This window comes from Orcinus orca, chromosome 7, assembly GCF_937001465.1.
Source record: "Orcinus orca chromosome 7, mOrcOrc1.1, whole genome shotgun sequence".
NCBI lineage: Eukaryota > Metazoa > Chordata > Mammalia > Artiodactyla > Delphinidae > Orcinus > Orcinus orca.
This window is the reverse complement of record NC_064565.1, coordinates 40,904,006-40,926,009: the sequence shown is the minus strand read 5'-3', so window position 1 is coordinate 40,926,009 and position 22,004 is coordinate 40,904,006. Positions and strand designations below refer to the sequence as shown.

At 43.2% G+C, this 22,004-nt stretch overlaps 1 protein-coding gene across 1 annotated transcript; it reads left to right on the top strand.

Moving 5' to 3' along the window:
* The first annotated feature begins 1,660 nt into the window (after positions 1–1,660).
* On the top strand, positions 1,661–21,673 carry RND3 (Rho family GTPase 3). The gene is made up of 5 exons (XM_033400070.2): positions 1,661–2,075; positions 2,561–2,648; positions 14,893–15,002; positions 17,883–18,017; positions 19,651–21,673. Exons 1-5 carry the CDS (start codon positions 1,926–1,928, stop codon positions 19,900–19,902), a joined length of 735 nt encoding a protein of 244 aa, XP_033255961.1. The 5' UTR covers positions 1,661–1,925; the 3' UTR covers positions 19,903–21,673.
* The last annotated feature ends 331 nt before the right edge of the window (positions 21,674–22,004 follow it).

Genomic DNA, 22,004 nt, shown 5'->3' with positions numbered 1-22,004 from the left:
AGTTTTCTCTACTCTGAAAGGAAGAGGAGACCATCCTTAGATCCCTGAGTCTTCATGGTCCTAGGGTTGATACTTACATGTATGCTTTTAACCACCTATCATTGTGCCTTTTCACTCCCCATATTGAACTTTCTGGTTTTTCACCTCATCTTCTCATTTACAAACCTAGAAGTGTCCATGGGGGAACCTATACGGTTTTTTTTTTTTTTTTTTTTTTTTTTGGCCAGTGTCCTTAATACAATTTAATAGGTGAAACCTCTGCAAATTTTGTCATTTGCAACAACATGGATGGACTTGGAGGGCATTATGCTGAGTGAAATAAGTCAGAGAGAAAGACAAATACTCTGTGATATCACTTATATGTGAAATCTAAAAAATAAACTAGTGAGTATAACATAAGAAGCAGACCCACAGATATAGAGAACGAACTAATGGTCACCAGTGGGGAGAGGGTAGTGGTGAGGGGCAATACAGGGGTAGGGGATTAAGAGGTACAACCTATATGTATAAAGTGAATAAGCTACAAGGATACATTGCACAGCACAGGGCATATAGCCAATATTTTATAGTAACTATAAATGGAGTATAATCTTTAAAAATTGATTTACTGTATTGTACACCTGAAACATATGATACTGTAAATCAACTATACCTCAATAAAAATTTTAAAAATAGGTGAAAACTCCTGATCACTTGAAGCACAGGAAATGAAGATGAGAAAAGAAGGACCTTTTTATAGGGTAGAGAGAACAAACGTGTGGCCATTTTTAGTCCTCTCTGAGACTTTCAGGTGGGTGGGTAGGGGGTAGATGCGGAGGCGAGGTGGAGAGGGAGTGAAGGGTTGGACCTGCATTTTTCAGCTAAGCAAATTTCTATTTTCTGGGTCCAGCCTAGGGTGCTTTGATTTCAGAGAAAGGGAAGCTACAGATAAAGGAATTAAAGGGCAGGATCAGAATCCCTCCTACCCCCTCTTCTCACTGACAGGGGCAATGGCTGACCTTGTGTGTTTAGGTCCCTAGTGCAGTAGGATTGAGTCTCCAATGGCTTTGGTCACTCAGTTATGAGCATCTTCCACTTTTCTTTCTTCTCCCCTCCCACCTCCCCTTCCCTCTCCTCAAAACCTTTCTCTCTCCTCCTGAGTCACTGGAACTCGCTGGTTTCAGAAGCCAGTCTTGCTGTGACCCAGGCAAGCCAGTTCCGGCATCGGAAGTACCCCGGCTTAGCTATTGTTCCATGGCCTATATACCTGATACAAAACACTTTGTAACAAAATGCAGCCACTTAACCCTTCCCCACCCTTCTGTGTTGGGCAGGAAATGTTTTTGCTTTCATAAATGTTCATTATGAGGCTTCCGTAGATCAGCCCCTATGAAAACGTTTTTTCAAGAAATTCTGATAAAAATCAATATGCACAGACAATTCAGTTTCCCACCTCCTCCTTGACTTGTACAGTCCCATCTTTCAGCAAAGCGTCATTGGGGTCTTCAAGTCGTCGCAGAGCCTTGGTCTGGAAATCGATCCCGCATGGTCACCCTAGAGGGCGCATTGTCTACGTGTTCTGCGAGGAGCCAGACGGCGCTCGCTCCCAGGCTCCATAAAAGGGGAGGAGGCGGATCAGTTTCCTTCTCTCATTGAGAAAGAGGATTGGAAGGCCGGGGGTATAAAGCCGCGCAGAGAGCGTGAAACAAAGCAGTCGGATCGGAATTGGACTTGGGAAGCGCCGTGTGGAGTCAGGCATAAAACTTGTCGGAGGAGAGGAATGAGCCTGCTCCTCTAGCTCTCCTCATCTGCGCGGCGCTTCAGGGGTTCCCGCCAGCCTTGCGATTTATTTTTATATATCTGCTTTTTATAGAAAGAGAAATATATATATATTTTTTTCCTCCTAAGTGAAAATTTCTGTTTCGAGAGAAAATAAGGCAAGATCAATGAAGGAGAGAAGAGCCAGCCAGAAATTATCCAGTAAATCTATCATGGATCCTAATCAGAACGTGAAATGCAAGATAGTAGTGGTGGGAGACAGTCAGTGTGGGAAAACCGCGCTGCTGCACGTCTTCGCCAAAGACTGCTTCCCCGAGGTGAGTGTGGCCCGCCGGGGCTGCGAGGAGGGGGGCGGCCCGGGGGACCCCCGCGTCGAGGTGGGTGTCCCCTGACTTTCCCCCCTTCACCCGTTTTTCTTTTTTTCGGCCGTCTTTCTCACCATTTACTACTTTCCTCCTGGTTAGACTGCCCGGAAAGGGAAAGTGGGCTGGAAGCGTTGAGGGGTTGGGATGCGCGTGCACGTTCTGCTGCTAGCTTCTGAAACTTGTTCGGTCCTGTGTGCAGAATCTGGGGTTGGGAGATTTGGATCCTTGGGTCTTGGAGGATACGGGTGGGGCGAGAGGGAAGTTAGGGGTTTCGGAAGGGTCCGCGTGTTCAGTGTGAGATCTGGTGGGTGCGGGTTTTGGGGTTTCGTTTTTCAGTTGGAGAGTGGGGAGGCGATTATCAGAGGGTGTTCTGCGGGTGTCGTGCATTTTAAGATAACCTCTTTGCCCTCTTTTTTTCCCCTGTCCATCTTGTCCAGAATTACGTCCCTACGGTGTTTGAGAATTACACGGCCAGTTTTGAAATCGACACACAAAGAATAGAGTTGAGCCTGTGGGACACTTCGGGTAAGAGAGTCATCGGACCGCGTGGCGCTCGGGCGGGTTTCCAGCCGCTCAGGGGTGCACGGCGGGTAGCGGGACTCCGCGCCTGGCACGCTCTCAGCACGGGCCAGCGCGCCACCAGCGCTCGCTCTGCGCCGCTCCTTTAACTTTGCTTCTTACGAGGGATTCCCTGCTGTGTGAAAATTGTGTCCCTTCTGAGTGGGGGTGGGGAACGACATTGGGTCGGGGGGAAAGCTGTGGGAAGAGAAGGGCGCTCCTTGCCCGAGGGGTGACCCAGTGGTAGAAAATGCTTGTAGCCGGGTGGCCGCGGAGCTGTGCCCGAGTCGTCTCTGGGCGGCTGGGAAGGCCAAATGTTGGGGGCATGCGTGTGCCGCCTTGGAATCAACTGGCTCTCGGATGCGAGCGCGCCCCTCCAGGATCTAACCTGCTGCTTGGTGGGTAGGCGGGGAGCGCGGAGAGGGTGGTGGGAGGTGGGAGAAAATCCCCAAAGCAACGCAGTTACAGGCAGATTCCGCGCTTGGGGAGAGAGTAAAGTGAGCGCAAGCAGCCGCGGCGCTCGTGACGCCTACTGCCTGGAATGCGCTGGCTGCGCGGGCAGCACCCGGCGGGCGGTCGCCGGGCCTCCTCTCCGAGCTGCAGGCCGGCCGCCCGCGCCGCCTCGGTGCCGAGCGGCAGATCCGAGCCTCCCCCGCCCCCGTGAACACTTGGTGTCCCCCGACCCACGCCATTCCCTCCTGACCCATTGCATCACCCTCCTCCAGTCTACAAGGCGGGCCTATTCGCCTTTGACCTTCCCGTCCAGTTGAATTATTGGCATGGTGAATTATTTTCAAGGGTCTGGGGTTCAAGGCCGGGTTATCGCCTTCCCACGCGCCCACCCACCAACCTGGCGCGCGATGGTAGGGAGGGCCGGTTACAGCGCGGAGGGGAAGGCTTCCCCGCGCGGCCGTTAGGGGTTCGGGCTGGGCCAGGCGCGGTGGGGGCGGGAGCATCCCGGGGAACCTCCGGCTGGAAGCCAGGCACCCGCCGCCCCAGCCTGCGGTGCCTGGCGGCGGAGTGCCGTTCCCAGGAAGGGCGTAGCCTCTGGAGCAGGAGGACGAGCCAGTGGGAAGGCCGGGTGAAGGCCCCTGAGCTTAGGTCTGGGAGTTTAGCAGGGAGCTGGGCTGTCGCGGGCGAACCGAGCCAAATCCCAGGTGAAACTAGGGAGGAGAAGCACGCGAGTGCCAGCACGCAGGCTTTGCGTCGGGCGGGGAGGCCCGCGAGGTGAACCTGCGCTCAGTTGGGAGTGGCCTCGTGGAGGTGCTTCTGGGCTGTGCGAGCTTCCCACAGCCCTCGACTTTAACCTCTGGAGCCCCCGAGGGACGCAGGGGATTAGAGAGCACAAGGAAGAGACCTTGACTGACAGGGTCGCCGGAGGCAGTGCCGGCACAAAGGCAAGTGAGAAGTCTCGCTCGAGCGCCTCTCACGGTTGGTGCCAGATGCTCCTAGGGCTGCCGTAAGATATGCAGATTTTGTTTCTCCCTGGAGAGTCAGGCTCTTCCTGGAGCCTCGCCAAGGGTAGCAGAACCGGGACCTCACCGTGTTTGTACTGAGGATTGCACACTTGAAACTATAGGGAAGGTGGTGATAGACGGAATTCTAGTATTTTCTTATTTCAGTAGTTTCCATCATCAGATTTGTACACAGCCTAGTACTTAATGGGCTCGAATTCCCAGACATATCATGGTATTTGTTACGCCTAGTGGGCAGGACAGCTGGTATGGTACCAATAATTAACACCGATTCTCAGCCCCCTCCCCCAGCCTATTTGGACCTAATGCGTGATAGGAATTATTTAGGTATGGGGTCTGTGAGTCTGATCCAGTCGTTGATACGAAGCTATGTTTAGATTTAGCTACTGGTTACCACAGACTTCTGTATGCAGATCCTCTACCTCCCTGAGTCTCATTTCATCATCTAAAAAAAAAAGGGTACAGAACCACATAATGTGCAGGACCTCTCCCAGCTGTATACTTCTTGACTTTAGATCACCAGGCAGGCAAGTCTTTTTGTTTCCAGGATGTTGGTTGGCTTCAGCTCTTAGTCCCAGTGGATCTGCCATCCCATCCTGCAGTTTTCACGACCTACAAAGCAAGCCAGGCTCTGAACAGAGCCACTGCTTTCTGGTGGATTTAAGAAGGAGACACATTTGGGCAGGGAGGGGGCATGGGTGGGCTTATAGGAATATTGGGTTGTGCATCCCAACTCAAGCTTCAACGGTCACAGAGTCACAGGACCACCAATGGAGATTTCAAATTAGGTGCCCAAAGAGCCAAATTGACTTTTTTTTTTTTTTAAAGAAGAGAAAAGGCACATGTTTAACAAAGCCTAGAAAACAAAATGTGGGCAGTTTATAGTTGGAGGCTCTGCTTCACATGTGCAGATAAATATCACTTCGTATAATTTCAAGTATTTAATCCAAACTACAGTTTGTGGTCTCTGCACACACAGCATCATGCCTTGCACACAGAAGTCACCCAATAAAATCTGTTGAATGAACAAATGAATAATCATATGCGTCGCTTCCAAGGAGATGAGAGTCCCTGATATTTATTACCACTGAATTACCTGTGCACAAAGAATGGCAACTTTATAAATATTGCCTTTCATCAAATTAAAGATAATCACCTGAAATGAAGTCTGTAGTGAAATAATCACTTCTATTTTTGTTTAATGAAACAAAACCTATGCATATTTAACTAAAATATAAAGGTTTGAAAAGACTGTGATTAAGAAAATACCACACAGCAAAATTATCCAGTAATGAAATCTTAGTTCAAATTTAGATTGAGTTTTATACATACTGGGAAAAAGGCGTAAAGGAATTATTTACAATCCCACTGTGTTGTTTGTGAGGTGAAATGTGAGTTAATTAAACACAGTCATGAAGCATTGCCTGGTTCTAGGAATAGACCGTTTACACCAAAAATGTTTTATCGTTCATGCGTGGAATACATCTAGCAAGAACTGTTGCATCAGCAACAAATCTTTTCAAGTATCTTTAACTGTTTTTCATTTCATCTCAAGCTTTTCATGGCAAATTTCTGAACAGGATTATTTTTTGACAAACATTTGACATTTTCTTTGCCCACTAAGACATTTATTTAGTTTGGGTTGTGAAAATAATTGTGTATGCCTGATGCCTCTTGATACATTTCTTTTTTCCAACTGCTATCAGTTTAACTCTGGAGAAAATATCCAAGCCAAGTGTCTAAAGTCCTAAATGTCAGATTTTTTTTTCCCTTCTAGAACTTTGTGAAAGTTAGAGGGAAAATGAGGCGTGTAACTTCTCCTACATAGGGAGAGAGATGGCATAAACTTTGCCCTTTGAATGGCATTCACATCCTGCTTAGCCTCCTAGCAGACATTAGGAGATGGAAGCTGTTCTCATATCCGGTTTCTGTACTTGGACAGCTTCTCATAAGGGGTTCTCCTTTTCCCCCAGCAGCATACGATTATGCACAGGCAGAACTCTGCCAGTTTGGGTGTAGGAAAGAACATCAGTGGAATTAGGATTTGTGGGGCCTCGTTGCACCAAGAGAAAAGATAATTCATTCCCTACTTTCTGAGGCACAGTAATGTATAGTCTCATTTTCTCTCTCCCTCTTTCTCTCGTCCTTTCTGCATCTACTATGTGCAGGGCTTCTCTCAGGCCTTAGAGATACAGAGTTAATTAAAATATGGTCCTACCCCTAAGATGCATACAGTCCAGGCAAGGCAGAGAGTGGGGGGAAGGAAGCTCTCCCCACTTAGTGAGGCTCACATGCAACCTATGATGAGCCCATTTTGTCAGATTCTTGAACCCAAGTGCCCTTTCCATCTGACTGCTCTGGATTTCCCTTGTTAGGCATCCCTAACGCTGATAGATCTTCTAGATCCTCAGGCAGGAAACTTTTCCCGCTACCCCCAAGGCACACACCAATTAAAGAAGCAGCCGCAAATGGCACTTTGCCAGTTGTTTTCTTATGGCTGCTTAAAGTTATTCCAGCCCCCCTAAAAGGAAACACAATCTGAAAAGATACATGCACCCCAATGTTCACTGCAGCACTGTTTACCATAGCCAGGACATGAAAACAAGCTAAGAGTCCATTGACAGAGGAATGGGTAAAGAAGATGTACATGTATACAATAGAATATTACTCAGCCATAAAAAAATGAAATAATGCCATTTGCAGCAACATGGATGGACCTAGAGATTGTCATACTGAGTGAAGTCAGACAGAGATAGACAAATATCATATGATATCACGTATGTGTGGAATCTAAAAAAATGGTACAAATGAACTTATTTACAAAACAAATAGTCACAGATGTAGAAAACAAACTTATGGTTACATGGGGGAAAGTGGGATGGGGAGGGATAAATTGGGAGATTGGGATTGACATATACACACTACTATATATAAAGTAGATAATCAACAAGGACATGCTGTATAGCACAGGGAACTCTACCCAATACTCTGTAATGGCCTATATATATGGGAAAAGAATCTAAAAGAGTGGGTATATGTATATATGCAACTGGTTCACTTTGCTGTACACCTGAAGCTAACACAGCATTATAAATCAACTACGCTCCAATAAAAATTAAAAAAAAAAAAAAGGAAACAAAACCCTCTTATAAATAACGGCACTGTGACTCCTCTAAAAGGGAGGATTTTTGACTATCTCTAAAAGGTAGTCTTTGGATACAGGTCTATGATTTCTTGATTTTAATGAGAAATATTTCCTATTCCCTTTCATTGATAATAAGATGAGCATTTTGATTAAAAGTTGCAGATTTTTCAAATTCACTCAGTGAGTTTCTGCAAAACAATGGGTAATGGTTTCAACATTTTGAAGTGATAAGTGAGACCAAAGTTGTCTTGTGCTTCAGAATCTGCCAGATTTGCCAAGCGTAGAGGCAATTTGTAGCATGAAGCCAGTGTCTACTAATAACAGAAACTTTGTCACTTAAGGATCACCATATCTTTTCCTAAGTGATTTGATTGCAGTGTAATTTCAGCACATGTGATTGAGGGAGTAATAATCATTCATTTCAGCTTTTAACCAGGGCAAGTTAATGCACATTTTATTTAAGGCATATTGTGAGTTTTAAAATACTCAGTTCAGCTGCTAATATTCGCCCACAATAACTACGCTGTTGCCTCATAAACATTCTTTTGAATCCTGTCCTGATACAAGGTTCTTTTAGGCCACGAGTGCTAAAGTTAGCACTTCCTGTACTAGTTTTTAGCAGTCTTAACAGAGGATGTAGTATTCTTAGAGAAGAGAGGAAAATCTTAATTACTCATGGCCTGACTTTGAGGACAAACTCCTCTATAGCCATAAGTCTGCCTATCAATATATTGTTATATTTATAGATCATACATCAGGTTTGAAGAATAGTCTCAGTGACAAGCACTCTTGAAATATTTCTTAACAGGGAGGGAAACGTTTCAGCAATGTGGAGGTTAGTAAGTAATTAATCCAGAAAAGCAGCATCAAAAGGATCACTGGTCCCTTTTTTGTGATTTAAGATGTAAATTAACACATCAAGGCAAGACTTATAGAAATGATTGAAACCAGTAAACATTTTTTAGGGCATTTGGTGTGCATGAACTCTGCTAAAGGCTGTGGGAGCAGGGACAAGCCTGGCTAGGACAGTGCCTGCCCTCAAGGTACTCACTGTCTAGTACTTGTTTATAGGAGGCTGGGCCTGGAGGTTCTAAAGCTGGATCATTTAGCAAGAAGATCCAAAAAACTGTTGAAGGCTGAAGGGCTAGCCCAAGCCCCCTGACTTGTGACTCATCGAAGCCCACCACAATTTCTTCCTCACCTCTCGAAGTTGACTCAGTTCTTAAGAACTCTTTAACATCCCTACCACTTGGAAACATGCTTATGTTGAATGACTATCAGGGAGAACAAGATTCTGAAAGTTGAGGAATTTTAACTTAACCTTGTTAGAGAAAGGAGGAGGGCAAGAATTTATGAAGAAGCCAAAGAAGCCTGGGTGCTTGTGTTGTGAATATTCAAGGGCAAAATTGCACAAAACCAGTTAGATCATAGGTAGTAATGAGCTCTAGGAGCTTAGAGTTCCAAAGCCAGGTTCAACTCTTGAGTTTTCTCCCTGAAACTCTGTAAGAAATGTGGGTTAAAGGCAAAACAGCCCTGAGTTTGGATAGTGATTTCTAGTAAAAAATACGTAAAACTGCATTTGGAGAATTGTCCACTGTGCAATGATTTCCGTTGAAACTATAGATCAAAAAAAGGAGGAAGATATAAATTCCCTTTCTAAGTTTATATCTGTGTCTAGATCTCTGTCTCTCTCTGTCTCTCTTTAATTTAAACCCCATTTAGCGCCAGCTTTTTTCCAATCTGGTTTCTTGCTAAGTTGCACATTTTCAGTGAGGCATCCAGATTGATCATTCTGATGCCACCTGAAATAACCAGATGTTTTCTCATTAATCCAGTTCTTCTGCGTTAGATGTGACACCAAGGACCACGTAGTTCCTCCAGCTGGCTCATGGTGTCTGGTGGCCCATGCCACATGAATTACTTGTGTCTCAACCATTTTCTGATGCCCTTTAAATGTCTCCTCAGTTACTATATATGGCCAACTTTACTCAGAGACCCCCTTGACATAACAGAAGTTTCACTGGCATGAACGTAAGCTGCCTCAGAAGTCCAACCAGGTGTTGTGCACACTAGCTTTGAAACATGAGCCTGATGACATAGTATGTGGCAGGGCAGATTCACTCATGGGTTATTTCTGAAAGATAATGTAATTTTTTTAGAAGTATACCTATCTACCCGTATCCCTAAAGTTCTGTGACTTACTATAGTTCCACTTTAAGTAAAATGTTTTGATTCTTATATTTTTAAAGTATCTCAGTAAGATTGGGAGTTTAACCCTAAACCTTTATTTAAAGCTCAAAAATAGTCTTATTTCTACCTCTTTGACTTTCTATACAGCTACGTATCTGCATTGTTCCCGGAAATTGAAAATATTGATTCTTTTCTCAGTAGCAACAGAGAAATGCCCCCAAATTTTCATAAAATCTGTTTATAATTTCTGTTAAGCTGAACCTATAGAAGAAACAAATAAAATATCCTTCCTGGCAATACTTGTTGCCTATTTGAGGGCCTGGTTCCTGTAGTGCAGACTGCTTGGAAAAAGAGTTCAACAGTCTTATACTGAGCCAGACCCAGAGTTCTGCCCGGACTTGATTCACATTCCTGAGATGATTGCTGATTTGCAACTTTCACTCTGAGTGGAGATGGCATGACGAAATGGAATCTTGTAATAACTGGGCAGATCACCCACATGGTGACTGCTGTTGGGTACAGGTGTCCCCTTGGTGATCACTAAAAATACCAAAAGTTAATATATTTTCTCTCCCCAAAATATGCAGTATCCCTGAGTTTATTGTTCTAGGTAGGAATTTCTTACGGGAGAAAGAGAAGTTGTTCGATTTAAGGTTCAAGTAAAATAAGTTGTATTTATGAAATAGTCAACTAGAGTTCTCAGTTCTCAAGCTCCTGTAAAGCCTCCCAGTGTTTGAACTCATTTTGCAAAAGGTTCCCTAAAGCCTCCCTTTTGGGCATGAATCTTCTTACATTTAATTATGTACATATATGGTGTGTTCTCTGTCTTTGTGAAGAGATGACTTAAGCAGACAGGTATGTGTCTGCAGAAGTAGTTTCTGGGTGAGGCACTTTGTGACCATTCTTGGGCTGGAAAGACGGCTCTCACCCAGAATTAATGATCTTGAAGACAAAGATGGGTAGACCTGAACAGTTTCAGAAGCCTTTTGGAACTTTGCTGATGTTTGCCAAACTCGAAGGACTCAGAGAACCTCACATGGCACTATTCCAGTCCCCACCCAAGCAAAGCTTGTTCTCTGTGGGGTTTGGGAGCACACTTTTTGCATATATGGTGTCATCGTTTCTTTACAGTGTGGAATTTCTTGAAATTTTCCTTTTGATGATCTGATGGTTAAATAGAAAGGACCTTGGAATAGTGCTGGGTGCTTAAAGTTACACAAAGTATAAGAGAAATGCTGCATCTGAGAACTCTCATGTGCAAGAAAGCCTATTCCACATGGTGAGAGTTTTATTTGACAAGCAAAGCTCAGTACCTAGACTAACTGACTTTAGATCTAGTACTTTCTTGGGTACTAGAGTACATACTATATGTATGTCAGTACCTACTATATACTGCAGTTAAAGTTCAGTTCTTTTCTACATAATACACAATTATTCAGCGTTCTTTCTTGCCTTGTGTTTAGTTCTATAGTTACCTTGGAAGCTTTTCACATGCATCTTTAAAAAAAAAATCTGTAGAAGTTAATATTTTACTGTTTGACTTAACAGAATGCTGTAAGGCTTTTCTGGAGGGATGGAGGAGTGAGGGGCAGGTATTGTTCCTGTCTCATCAACTTGCTTTCTGCTTCTTCCTTTGGTGTCACTTCTCCCTCCCAGTATTGCTTCTCACTTCATAGGGGCATTCCTGGAATTCCTCTTTATTTTTTCTTGGGTGACGAGTTAGCCCCCGCATGCCTGTGATCACACCATGCACCCTCAAGCTTTGCTTTTCTTCCTTGCTTTGTGCGGTAGCTTGGGCTTTATAGGCAAGAATTCCAAGCGCTTAAATGCAGAGTAAACACTTGCAAGTTACACTGGATTCACCCTCCCCCACCCCCACCCCGGGTCCCACAGCCTCCCACACCCCGCCCGAAGGTCGTGCTTAGCCGACGGATTGTTGGATTCTTCCTGGTAGGACAGTTCTTTTATCATTCTTTTATCAGTTTTCTTTTTTTACTCTGAAAAACTACAGACCATGGATTTTTCTATTCAAAGTTTTAACCATGCCCTATCAAAAAATATAATGAGGCTTCCCTGGTGGCGCAGTGGTTGAGAGTCCGCCTGCCGATGCAGGGGACACGGGTTCGTGCCCCGGTCCGGGAAGATCCCACATGCCGCGGAGCGGCTGGGCCCGTGAGCCATGGCAGCTGAGCCTGCGCGTCCGGAGCCTGTGCTCCGCAATGGGAGAGGCCACAACAGTGAGAAGCCCACGTACCGCAAAAAAAAAAAAAAGAATAAGTGGTCTTGTTAAGTTTAATGACAAATTACTCTTGTGGTTAGTGGTTGGGCAAATTATGCTTATAACTAATAAATGTGGAGATCAGTTTTATTACTACCTTTGGACAGTCTTGTGGATCTAAAAGCGCTGTTCGTTAGCAAAAGTAATAGGACAGATCAAAGTGTCACTCCTAATTAGATCTTGTTAAAGCTCTTAAAAATTACTTATGTACCTCAACAAGCAAGGTGGCATATTTCTCATGAACCTTTATATATATATATATATATATATATTTAATATGTATTTTCATTCAAAACATTAAACCAAATAAAAACAAAAGCAGAATCAAACCTCCATAAGAATTTGGTTTCAGTTGCAAACTCCACTTCATTTTAAAGTCAGGCCAGTACCTACATTTTGCAGATATTTGGGCACACCCACTAAGTACAGAAGGCAGTTCCCTTGATTCTAGGAAGCAGGAGTCTCCAGCAGTGACAGAGGGCTGAAGAAGATAAAGCCACATCCCCTTTGTGGCCATAAAATGGGAGGGGGAGAGAAGCCCAGTACACAAAGGGAGGGGTATTCTCTGCAGCCACGTGGTGGCTTGGAAGTTAAAACCATTCCTCTGGATTTTCCCAGTAGTTCAAATTTTAATTACTCTATTTTAGCACCCTTGTAATTCTCCAACTGTCTTTCCTTAATTTTGTGTCTGGAAAAGATGGTTTTCACTGTTATGTAGAGTAGTCTTAGATCAGAGATTAGCAGTGTGTACTTACTTTCATCTGAGTCAAAGATTATGTCCTGAAGGAATAAGGCACCTGGAGAAGCCCGTCCTACAAAGTTCAGGTCTGCTGGAGACTGGAAAATATCCACAGCGAGATAGTTTTCTTCCCAATGGGAGTGATTTCCAAGAAGGGAGATCTCTGAAGCCTAGTTAGGCTTCTGACATCCTGAATTGTTGGAACACTGTGACTTTCTAGATTTGGGGTCAGGTCATCTCCTGCCAACTTGGAAGAGCGGAGGAAATCCTCGTGTATGTGTCTGGTATTTGGATTTCCACTCTATGATCTGGAATTTTCTGATTCCATGTTTAGAAAAAGAGATTCCCCAATAATTACAGCAGAAGCTGTGTCCAGGTTAGACTTTGGACACGGAAACAGAACTGCAATTCAGAAAGTCTGAACTTCACAGAACAAATATGGAAATGCCAGTGTATCCATGTATAGTGATAAGCCATCTCATTTCTGATCCTCTCAAAAATGTTGAAGTTAATGAACTATTTGTGAATTTTTCTTGTAACCTCAGAGTTTTTTTTTTTGAGTGGCTGAGAAGGCAGCAGCCACAGCGTGTCATTTTCAGCAAACAGCCTTTCAGAAAGAAGCTTTCAGAAACAGCCTATTCTTACAGGCCTTACTATTTTAAATGGCTTTTTTTTTTTAACTTTAAACCCTTTAAGCTTTTGGAAAGTATCTTTTTGTTGTCAGTCTCTACTCCATCAGGGTCCTGATTCCAGATGTGGGCAGGGAGCTGCTGTAGCTCAGGACAGATTCTGGCTTAGTTGTTCTATATTTATTCACACTTTTCTTCCTGATTCCTAGAACATTTCCCTTGCTTCTTGCTTGAAGTTGTCACTTTCCATCCCTAAAGCAGCTGGTGAAAAAGCCACAGCATTCCTGGGGTTGCTTAGTGAATGCTAGGAACCCACAATATCCTGTGAAAAGAGAATGGTGCATCCTAACTAGGACAGTAACTCTGAGATCTCAAGAGCAGCCTCCTGAAAAATTTTGTTTTGATAGAAATGTAAAAGGTTATTTGAAAAGCTTCTTTAGTTCTTTCTCTTTCCTTGACTTTGACTTTTGAGGTTTTGATTTATCAGGGGACAACATGTCATGTTTTCCTGCTAGAAATGGAAGGTGATGTCAAAATGAAATTGGGTTTCAAAAAGTCTGGTGGCTTAGATTTTTTTTCTCTATTCTGGAGTCAAATTATATATATATATATATATATATATATATATATATATATGCATACATTCCTAGGAAAATGATTTCATGTTGTGCTTGTGAAATGTCAGTATACTGAAAATGATTTTTCAAAAAATAAATAGCATGGCCGGCTGTTATTTGATTTTATAGGCACACCATTTTATAATAACTGGCCTCATGCAATTGCCCATCCTTTGGGATTTTTAAAAGAATGGAAGAAATTTCCTAAACGACCAGAGGGGGTTCTGTGGTTAAATTAATCGGCTGGTAACTTGAACCTTTAGGGAACCCTGGATTTAACTCAGGCCCAGATCCTTGGATCATGCCTTGATGTCACTCCCAGAGATGGAAAAGTGTAAAAAGGTGACGGGATCCAGTATGGCGTTTATTACATTCTTTGGTTGTAACAGGAAGAGAGTCTATACAGGGTTTGGGGATAAGTTTAAGTACGCAAGCTCAAAGGTCATGGCTTATACAAACTTGTAACTTGGAGATAAGGTGGTGCTGATGAGGTTCACGATGGTTCTCTTTGTGTGGCTGAACCCACCCTTTTCCTCCCTCCCCCATTCTCCATTGTACTAACAGAGTGATCTTGAATATCGGGCTCTTTCCCAAGAAGTAGCTCCTGTGACTGTGCTTGCTACCACTCAGCTTTCGACAGCAACAGCACAGCCATAGCCATAGTTAAGACTTCTTGATCCGTTACTAAGTGACAGGCACTGCCCAGGTTTATTGAATCCCAGGTAGGTACTGTTGTCATCTTCCTTTCATGCGTGAAGAATCGGAGGCACAGAGACCTGAAGCCGCCTGCCCCCGTCTTGCAGTGGTGGAGGTGGATTTGCACTCCAGACCATCTGGTTCCAGATACTTCTGCCCTCCACCTAGGTGCCTTTGGGCTCTACTCTTTGAACTGTGCAGATTTCAACTTAAGATCCCGGCTCCTCCCCTCGAATTTAAGTCAGATACAAGTGAGGTTTCCTTGTCTTCTAGTAGAAATGAATATAGTACTACTCGGCTTTTGTTTGCTTTCTTTTCCAAGAATTAGAGGAGATGGGAGCCATGTGACCATCCAAGGATTCAATTCAAAAGGGCAGAGTTCATGCATGACAGGCAAAGGGGATATTCATCTGAAAACGTGTGTTTCTTTGTTTCTTCTCAGGTTCTCCTTACTATGACAACGTCCGGCCCCTCTCTTACCCAGATTCAGATGCTGTGCTGATTTGCTTTGACATCAGTAGACCAGAGACGCTGGACAGTGTCCTGAAAAAGGCAAGTGCTGGGGAGTGATGACGCAGATCAGTACTGGCCCAGATATGAAGTAGAAACATGTGGTTGACTGGGAGCTCAAACACTGCAGTTAATTCCCTGCTGTATGTCTTGTAATTAAAACACTGAAAAGGACGCTCGCACATTATAACAGGGTTTCCACTCCTATGTGTCCCAAGTTTTGATGATGAACCTGCTCAACATTTTATTTCATTTTAAGAAACAAAATACCCTTTTAAGAGCCTCTGTGTTTATCCTTTGGGTGGCAGTGGGGCAGCTAAACATACTGATACTCCATGACTGCTAAGTGTGTCTTCCTTCTTTCCGTCCTTCATTCACCCTGTAGCTTGTGCTTTACTTTACAGGTTTACTCTTGACCTCAATTCAGGGATTGAAATGAATGCAGTAATAGCTGTTTTAGTAAAGAAGCTGTATTTCAGTAGTGATGTTATTTATTAGAAACGGAAATAGAATAAATAGAGGAGGAGTAGGGGTGTGTTTACAGACATTAGACCAGGTGATGTCAGATACTAGTAAACACAGTCGTGTACACATGTCACAGATGATATCACATAGCTAGTTTCTGGAGGCAAAGGTAGTGTGAGGTTCTGTAGGTGGGGAAGGAATCTGAGGAAGCTCTGGATGGAACCCAGGGGGGGTCAGGAGGAAGGCACCCTATGGCAGGTGGGTCACAGGTCCTGGGGAGGCTGGGTGGGGGGTGGGGAGCATTCCTCGGGCTCCGCCAACCTAGGACTAAGCCTCCGGGTAGGTAGAGAAAGGCATATGCCCGTCCAAGGACCAGCGCGTATTAGCCTCTAGCTGACTTCTCAGTCCTGGCCTGAGTGCTGTGGGGTTTCGGAATCAGACCTTCCCTAGAGCCCCCTTCTTCTCCACGCACTCAGGCTTAGTCAGAGGATGTGCTTAAGAGCAAGGCAGTGTCCTCGTGTTTTGTGTGTTTTTATTAGTTTATTTTTCCCTATCATGTTTGACTGCTGGCCTTGTGTGTCATTATGAAATTAGGATTTGAAGGTTAATCATCCCCCCTACCCCGTCTCTTTACTAAACATGACAAATATAGTTAGTTCAATGAAATATGAATTTCTTAAAAGATTAAAGGCTCTTTTTAGCTTTCGATTTTGAGTAATGTTTGTATCTAGCACAAATAATGCGACTGTCAGATTCTGGCAGGAATACACCTTTCCTGCCTTCGGTGCTTGTGCATAATTGCTAGACCTGGGGCAGGCCAGAGCCGTCACACAGCTGAGGAACAACATAGCAACTTGTCTCTTGCTTGTCTGTAGATAAAAGAGACTGCTTATGTACTGGAGTTCTTACTTGATGTAGTATCGGGTTATGCATAATTTAGGATGAAGAGCCTTGCTCCTGTTTTATTTTGCTTTTGTCTGCTAAGACCAAATGTGTAGTGACTTTGGCCTTAAAGATATTAGTGAGTGTGTTTTACATTTGTGTGAAGTTTAAGGCTCATGATAATCCCGGCTATGGTTTGTCGTGGTTAATTGAATCCTTTAAGTCCTTGAATATCAAAGAGGTTACAGTGACGTAGAGCTGGAGAGATCTTATTCTTTTTTTCAATTCACCTTCTAGTTCTTACTCCAGTGTCATCTAGCACATGATAGATGCCTCTAAATAGTGCTGGAAGGAAGGAGGGGAGGGAGGGCGGGAGGGAGGAGTTGGTGGATAAATTAGGCTCTTATGGAAAGTATGTATTATTCCCTTCAATCCACGGGTGTACTTTGGACTAGAGTTCATTGCCCACAGTTCTAGATCTGGAGATGTCTCCTCTAGAGGTCTTTTAAATTACTCCTGCAGGATGTCACTTTTATCTAGTATTATAGACATGACTTAATCACCCCCACTCTCTTGTGAATTCCTTTCCAGAAGACTCAGCTACATCTTAATCATCTCTGTAACCACCACAGTATTTCGTAGAGCACTGAGTACGTATTTGTGAATGTGGGCAGGGAGAGGCAGGCGCAGGTTCCCGATCTCAGCCCCGGAGCTGAGCTCTCCTGTGAACACTCTGAACTCCTGACTCTCACCCTGATGGCCATCTCAAGCTTGAGGAAGTGAAACCACAAAAAGTCATCCATTTGCTCTTTAAGAGGACAATTGGAATTCCCTGCCAGGCATTTCTGGAGGTTCTAAGAGTTCCTGTTGGGTCATGAAACAACTAGCCAAAGTAGACTAAATTAATAACTTACGTCATTTGAGACTAACTCAAGGCCATATGAGCCATGGGACCAGATGCCTCCCTGATAACCTGAGATGGGCCTTTGCAAATGTCATGGTCTTTGTTGATTCAGCCACACCAATGGAAGGTCCTTAAAGGCAGGACATTCTGTTCTGTTAACTCTATCTCCAGTCTCTGGAATCTCAGGAGAGATTTCAGCACATGGTGGCAGCTCAGTCTCTCTAGGTGGGATTAGTGAATGTACATCTGTGCTTGTGTTGGCTCTGCCTTATTCCCAGTCTTCCATGCTGGGAAGTACCAGCTCAACATATCCGAGGATGTAGTCACTTGTTAGAATATATAATTATTCTTAAGGCACTTTTATCTTTCAGAGATACCACAATAATTAAGAAATCGCCTTAGTTACTTTCTCACGACACCCAACAGGTCTCTTGCAGTAGGGACAGTTAATGGGTCACAGAGAAGAAGAATATGGTTCCCTAATGGATCCACTTTAAAAAGCAGCAACATTTAATGTCTACGTAGAGGATAAATGCAAGTTTGCTTCTGCATCTGAAGTGACAATTTCTTTTAAACGTCCTTTTTGAGTCCCATTTCCAATGCCTGCCTTGTTTTCCACTTTATGGATGCCAGCACTTTGTTAATTTTTCATCTTCTTTTCCCCCCCATAGTGGAAAGGTGAAATCCAGGAGTTTTGTCCCAACACCAAGATGCTCTTGGTCGGCTGCAAATCTGATCTTCGGACAGATGTCAGTACATTAGTAGAGCTCTCAAACCACAGGCAGACCCCAGTGTCCTATGACCAGGTACGTATGTAGTCAGTGGGCACACATAGATTTTAGAATGTCAGAAATGGAACATCATTCATAGGAAATAAAATAAAAAGTAGCTGCTTTTCTAAAGGCTCAACCAGGGGTCAAGGCCAGGCGCTAGCCCCATTTTTTCCCTAAGATGCAGAATGAGCACCATGTGTCCAGGCCGTGACCATCTGTAAACACAGATGAGAAGGGCTGGCATTTCTGTGCCGCTGCCTTCACAGCAACTGTCTCAGCCCCTTCCTGGCAGCCCATTGCTCAGATTAATGTAAAAACTGCTAAGTGAGCACCAAAGTGATCTGGGAAAAGGATTGGCTGAAATTGTGGTGATACTTTGATTCTGGACTCTCTCAAAGAGCTTTCCAGTATTTATTTAGCAGTTGACTGTGTAAGGATTCGTGTGTGTGTGTGTGTGTATACATAAGACATGTTTGGAAAAAAAAATCCTTTAAAATGTGAAATGCTCTGTCATTCGGTAGGGGACTCACATGATATTTGATCACTTGAGTGCAGAAACAGTGGCTCATAGTCAACCCTCTGTATCTCTGCAACTCTCACTGGGTTTAAAGTGAAATAGATTCTAAGAGAGAATGTGGTCAAAATCAGTAATACTCTTAAAGTATTACTCTTAAAGTTAATCTTATTTTACACTCAGCAACACAATACAATACAATACTTTAAAAAGGCCATTGTCAGTAAAATAGAGCACTCCAGAAAACTGTCTTTTAGAGCTTCATCATTTCTGCACGCATTTCCCTCAGGCATTTAGAAAGGAGGAGAATTGGTTTCAGAAGTTCATTCTCTTAAAACTTACAACCAGATTCTAAAGAAAGTTCATGTTGAAACAGCTAGAATTTTATTTAGTATTCATCATTTGACCATTCATACTGTGGTCTTCTTTGTCCTTCATTCCAATTAACAAAAATCTGGCTAGGTAAATAAGTCATTTTGATGCACACACGCTTATTATTGTGTCCACTGGTTGTCTGGTCCGCATTTAGAAATTACATATTTTGTGTCTCCTAAGTAAGTTGTAGATGCTAGAAAGTATTATTCCTTTCCTCAATTTATTTTGTCCCTAAGACATAATCATATACGTTTCAAAATTGATTCTAAATTCTCTTACCCCTGTTTTTTGTACAGCTTGTCTATTAGTCTTGAGTGCCATTTACGCTCAAGAAAAGAGAAATTGAGTGCCCCCATGAGGTGCTGGAACAGGCTCAAGGGGCCAGATCACCCTGCCAGAGCATTTACATTCATGGTCTTCGGCTTTTTTACTCTCTTCCAATAGTAAGGTTCTTAGAATCACCCATACTAACTATTTGATCGTGGCCCTTGTTTAGTGATGACCCAATGACATTACATCAGCCTTCAGCACCTCTGGGAAGTCAAGCAGTGTCTACTGAGTGATGAGAATTGGACATCTTAGGATTGGGTCTTGGCTGCAAATATTTATGAAATAATAAATAAGGCAGTTCAAATGTAAAAAATTGTTTTTCGTCAATCCTTAGAAAATTCAGTTCACATTAGAAACATTTTGCTATGCATTATTTCGTGGTGTTAGAAGACACACTTCCCCAAAGACTTATTGCTGATCACAGGCCCTTTGTTTTTCGCTTCTCAGGGGGCAAATATGGCCAAACAGATCGGAGCAGCTACTTACATCGAATGCTCGGCTCTACAGTCAGAAAACAGCGTCAGAGACATTTTTCACGTGGCCACCTTGGCATGTGTAAACAAGACAAATAAAAACGTTAAGCGGAACAAATCGCAGAGGGCGACAAAGCGGATTTCACACATGCCCAGCAGACCAGAACTCTCCGCGGTGGCTACGGACTTACGAAAGGACAAAGCCAAGAGTTGCACTGTGATGTGAATCTCTGGTTTTCTTTAATGAGGACAAGGAAACCTAGTGTGGAAAACACCACCAACAAAAAAAAAAAAAGGTGAAGTCTGAGCAAAGTGCATAGCCAAAGTCACGTATGCTGGAGGCTCGGGAGGCATTTGGAAGGATGCTCATCTTTTTGGAATCCTGTCCTTAGGTTCGGCATGTAGAACAAGCGGTGAGAAGTGAGTTCATTGAAGAGTTTTGAAGCGTGACTTGAAAAATATGCCAAAAAAGAGAGATTCAGATGGGTGAGGAGGAATGCGAGGACCTCCAGGAAGAAAAACCACGCTCTGAATGGTGCTTGCGTTTTTGTTTTCTTTGTTACAATCTATTCATGGATCTCTACTTTGATTTAATTTTTAAGTGTTTTAATCTCCTTTACAAAAAGTATATATTAATACACCGTCCTCATTGGGGAACTGGCACTGTGACCTTAGCATTTAGTTTTCTAGAGGATGTGATCTAATTTCCTCCTAGCTCATCATTAAAATGGAAATTGTATCAGGACCCATGGGATATCCAGAGGAAAAGTTGGTGAGGCTTTGAAATCTTGCCATCCTGAAGATAGCTGAGCGAGATGGTTCTCAAGAAAGGCCTTTGCAGTCTTGCAAGATATGCAGACCAGCACTACCAAGATCGAATAGGTCAGCTAGAAAAAAAGTGTCAATTTTTATTCAGTCTGATGGTTCTGTTCATCCTTGTGATTGTCATTAAAAAGTGGTAAATTGCTCAATGTGATATTTTTGTGTGCTGTTTAGAAAAGAGGGTGTGTGATTTGTTTTGTTTTTTTTTTGCCATCGTTGATAAAAATGCAAAGTCAAATAAAAGGTGTCTTGGTTTGACGTCATGGAATGGTCCAAGGGGGAAAAAAATGTAGGTACTATTTTCATCTGAAGAGTTAACGAATGAAGGATAGTAGCAGAAAGCACAGTTTGTGAGTTAAGCCGTCCGGAATTAAGATACCAAAAGTACAAAGCAAAAAACCTCCTTTGGGATGAAGCTCCGAAGTTGGCAATATCTGATGATCAGTTTGTTTATTTCACTTTCTTTCAATGAACATGATACAGAAGGACCCTCTGATCCAAGCTTTCGAGAATCCTTAGAGGAAAATTATGTGATGTCAGTCCTGACACCATCCTAGGGCATTTCTAGAGAGTGATTGCTAAACCTCACTTAACCAGATTCCACCAAGGCCCGTGTTTGATACTTTATCACTATCGTTGCATAAAAGAGTCAGCATTTAAAATAGTTTACAGATATTTTTTGACCAGTTACTTTTAGAGCTTCTTTCAGAGAAGAAACCAGATCTGACCTTTTTATTGTTGGCGCTTGTTGAAAACGAGCTTTCTTTCCAATGATAAAGCTTCATTTTTGAAGTGTTGAAGCTGTGCTCCCATTCAATTGTGGCAGGAAGGAGATTAAGGTAATTACAGCATTCAGTCTGTGTCTCACGAGCACTTTGTTCTGTCTCTGCAAGAAAATGCCATTCCGGTCATTTCCCACGAAATACAGACATTTTACCAACATGCTATGCTTTGATTCATGCAGCATTATGCTTTGGGCAGTATTACGAAATAGCTGGCAAGTGCTTTCTGTATTTAAATATTGTAAAAAGAAAATAAGTTATAACTGTTATAAAGCAGAACTTTCATTGCAGTTTTTTAAATGTTGAAGTCACTTTGTATGTTTGTTTGGTCAATGTTTCTGCAGTATTTATTAAAACATACTTTTTTTTTCTTCAAATAAAAAAGTAACCATGTCTTTGTCTAAATGTGATCTGCCTTTTATTACCTACTTCCTGATATAGCTGTTTAGTTTTCTTTAATAGAGGTGATTGCAAGATCTGACCTAACATTTCCTGGGTGAGTAGGCCTTGGAAGTTTTTGATTTCTGGCAGAAGTCAGAGTTTGTTAGGGGAAGATAAATCTGTGTATATAAAAGGTTTTCATGATGGGGGCTTCCCTGGTGGCGCAGTGGTTGAGAGTCTGCCTGCCGATGCAGGGAACGCGGGTTCGTGCCCCGGTCCGGGAAGATCCCACATGCCGCGGAGCGGCTAGGCCAGTGAGCCATGGCCGCTGAGCCTGCGCATC

Bases quoted from the DNA above. Each gene is read 5' to 3' on its own strand.
- RND3 (XM_033400070.2), top strand. From the start codon at position 1,926: ATGAAGGAGAGAAGAGCCAGCCAGAAATTATCCAGTAAATCTATCATG. The intron at 2,076-2,560 runs GTGAGTGTGGCC...CATCTTGTCCAG, and splicing joins CCAAAGACTGCTTCCCCGAG to AATTACGTCCCTACGGTGTT. The intron at 2,649-14,892 runs GTAAGAGAGTCA...GTTTCTTCTCAG, and splicing joins GAGCCTGTGGGACACTTCGG to GTTCTCCTTACTATGACAAC.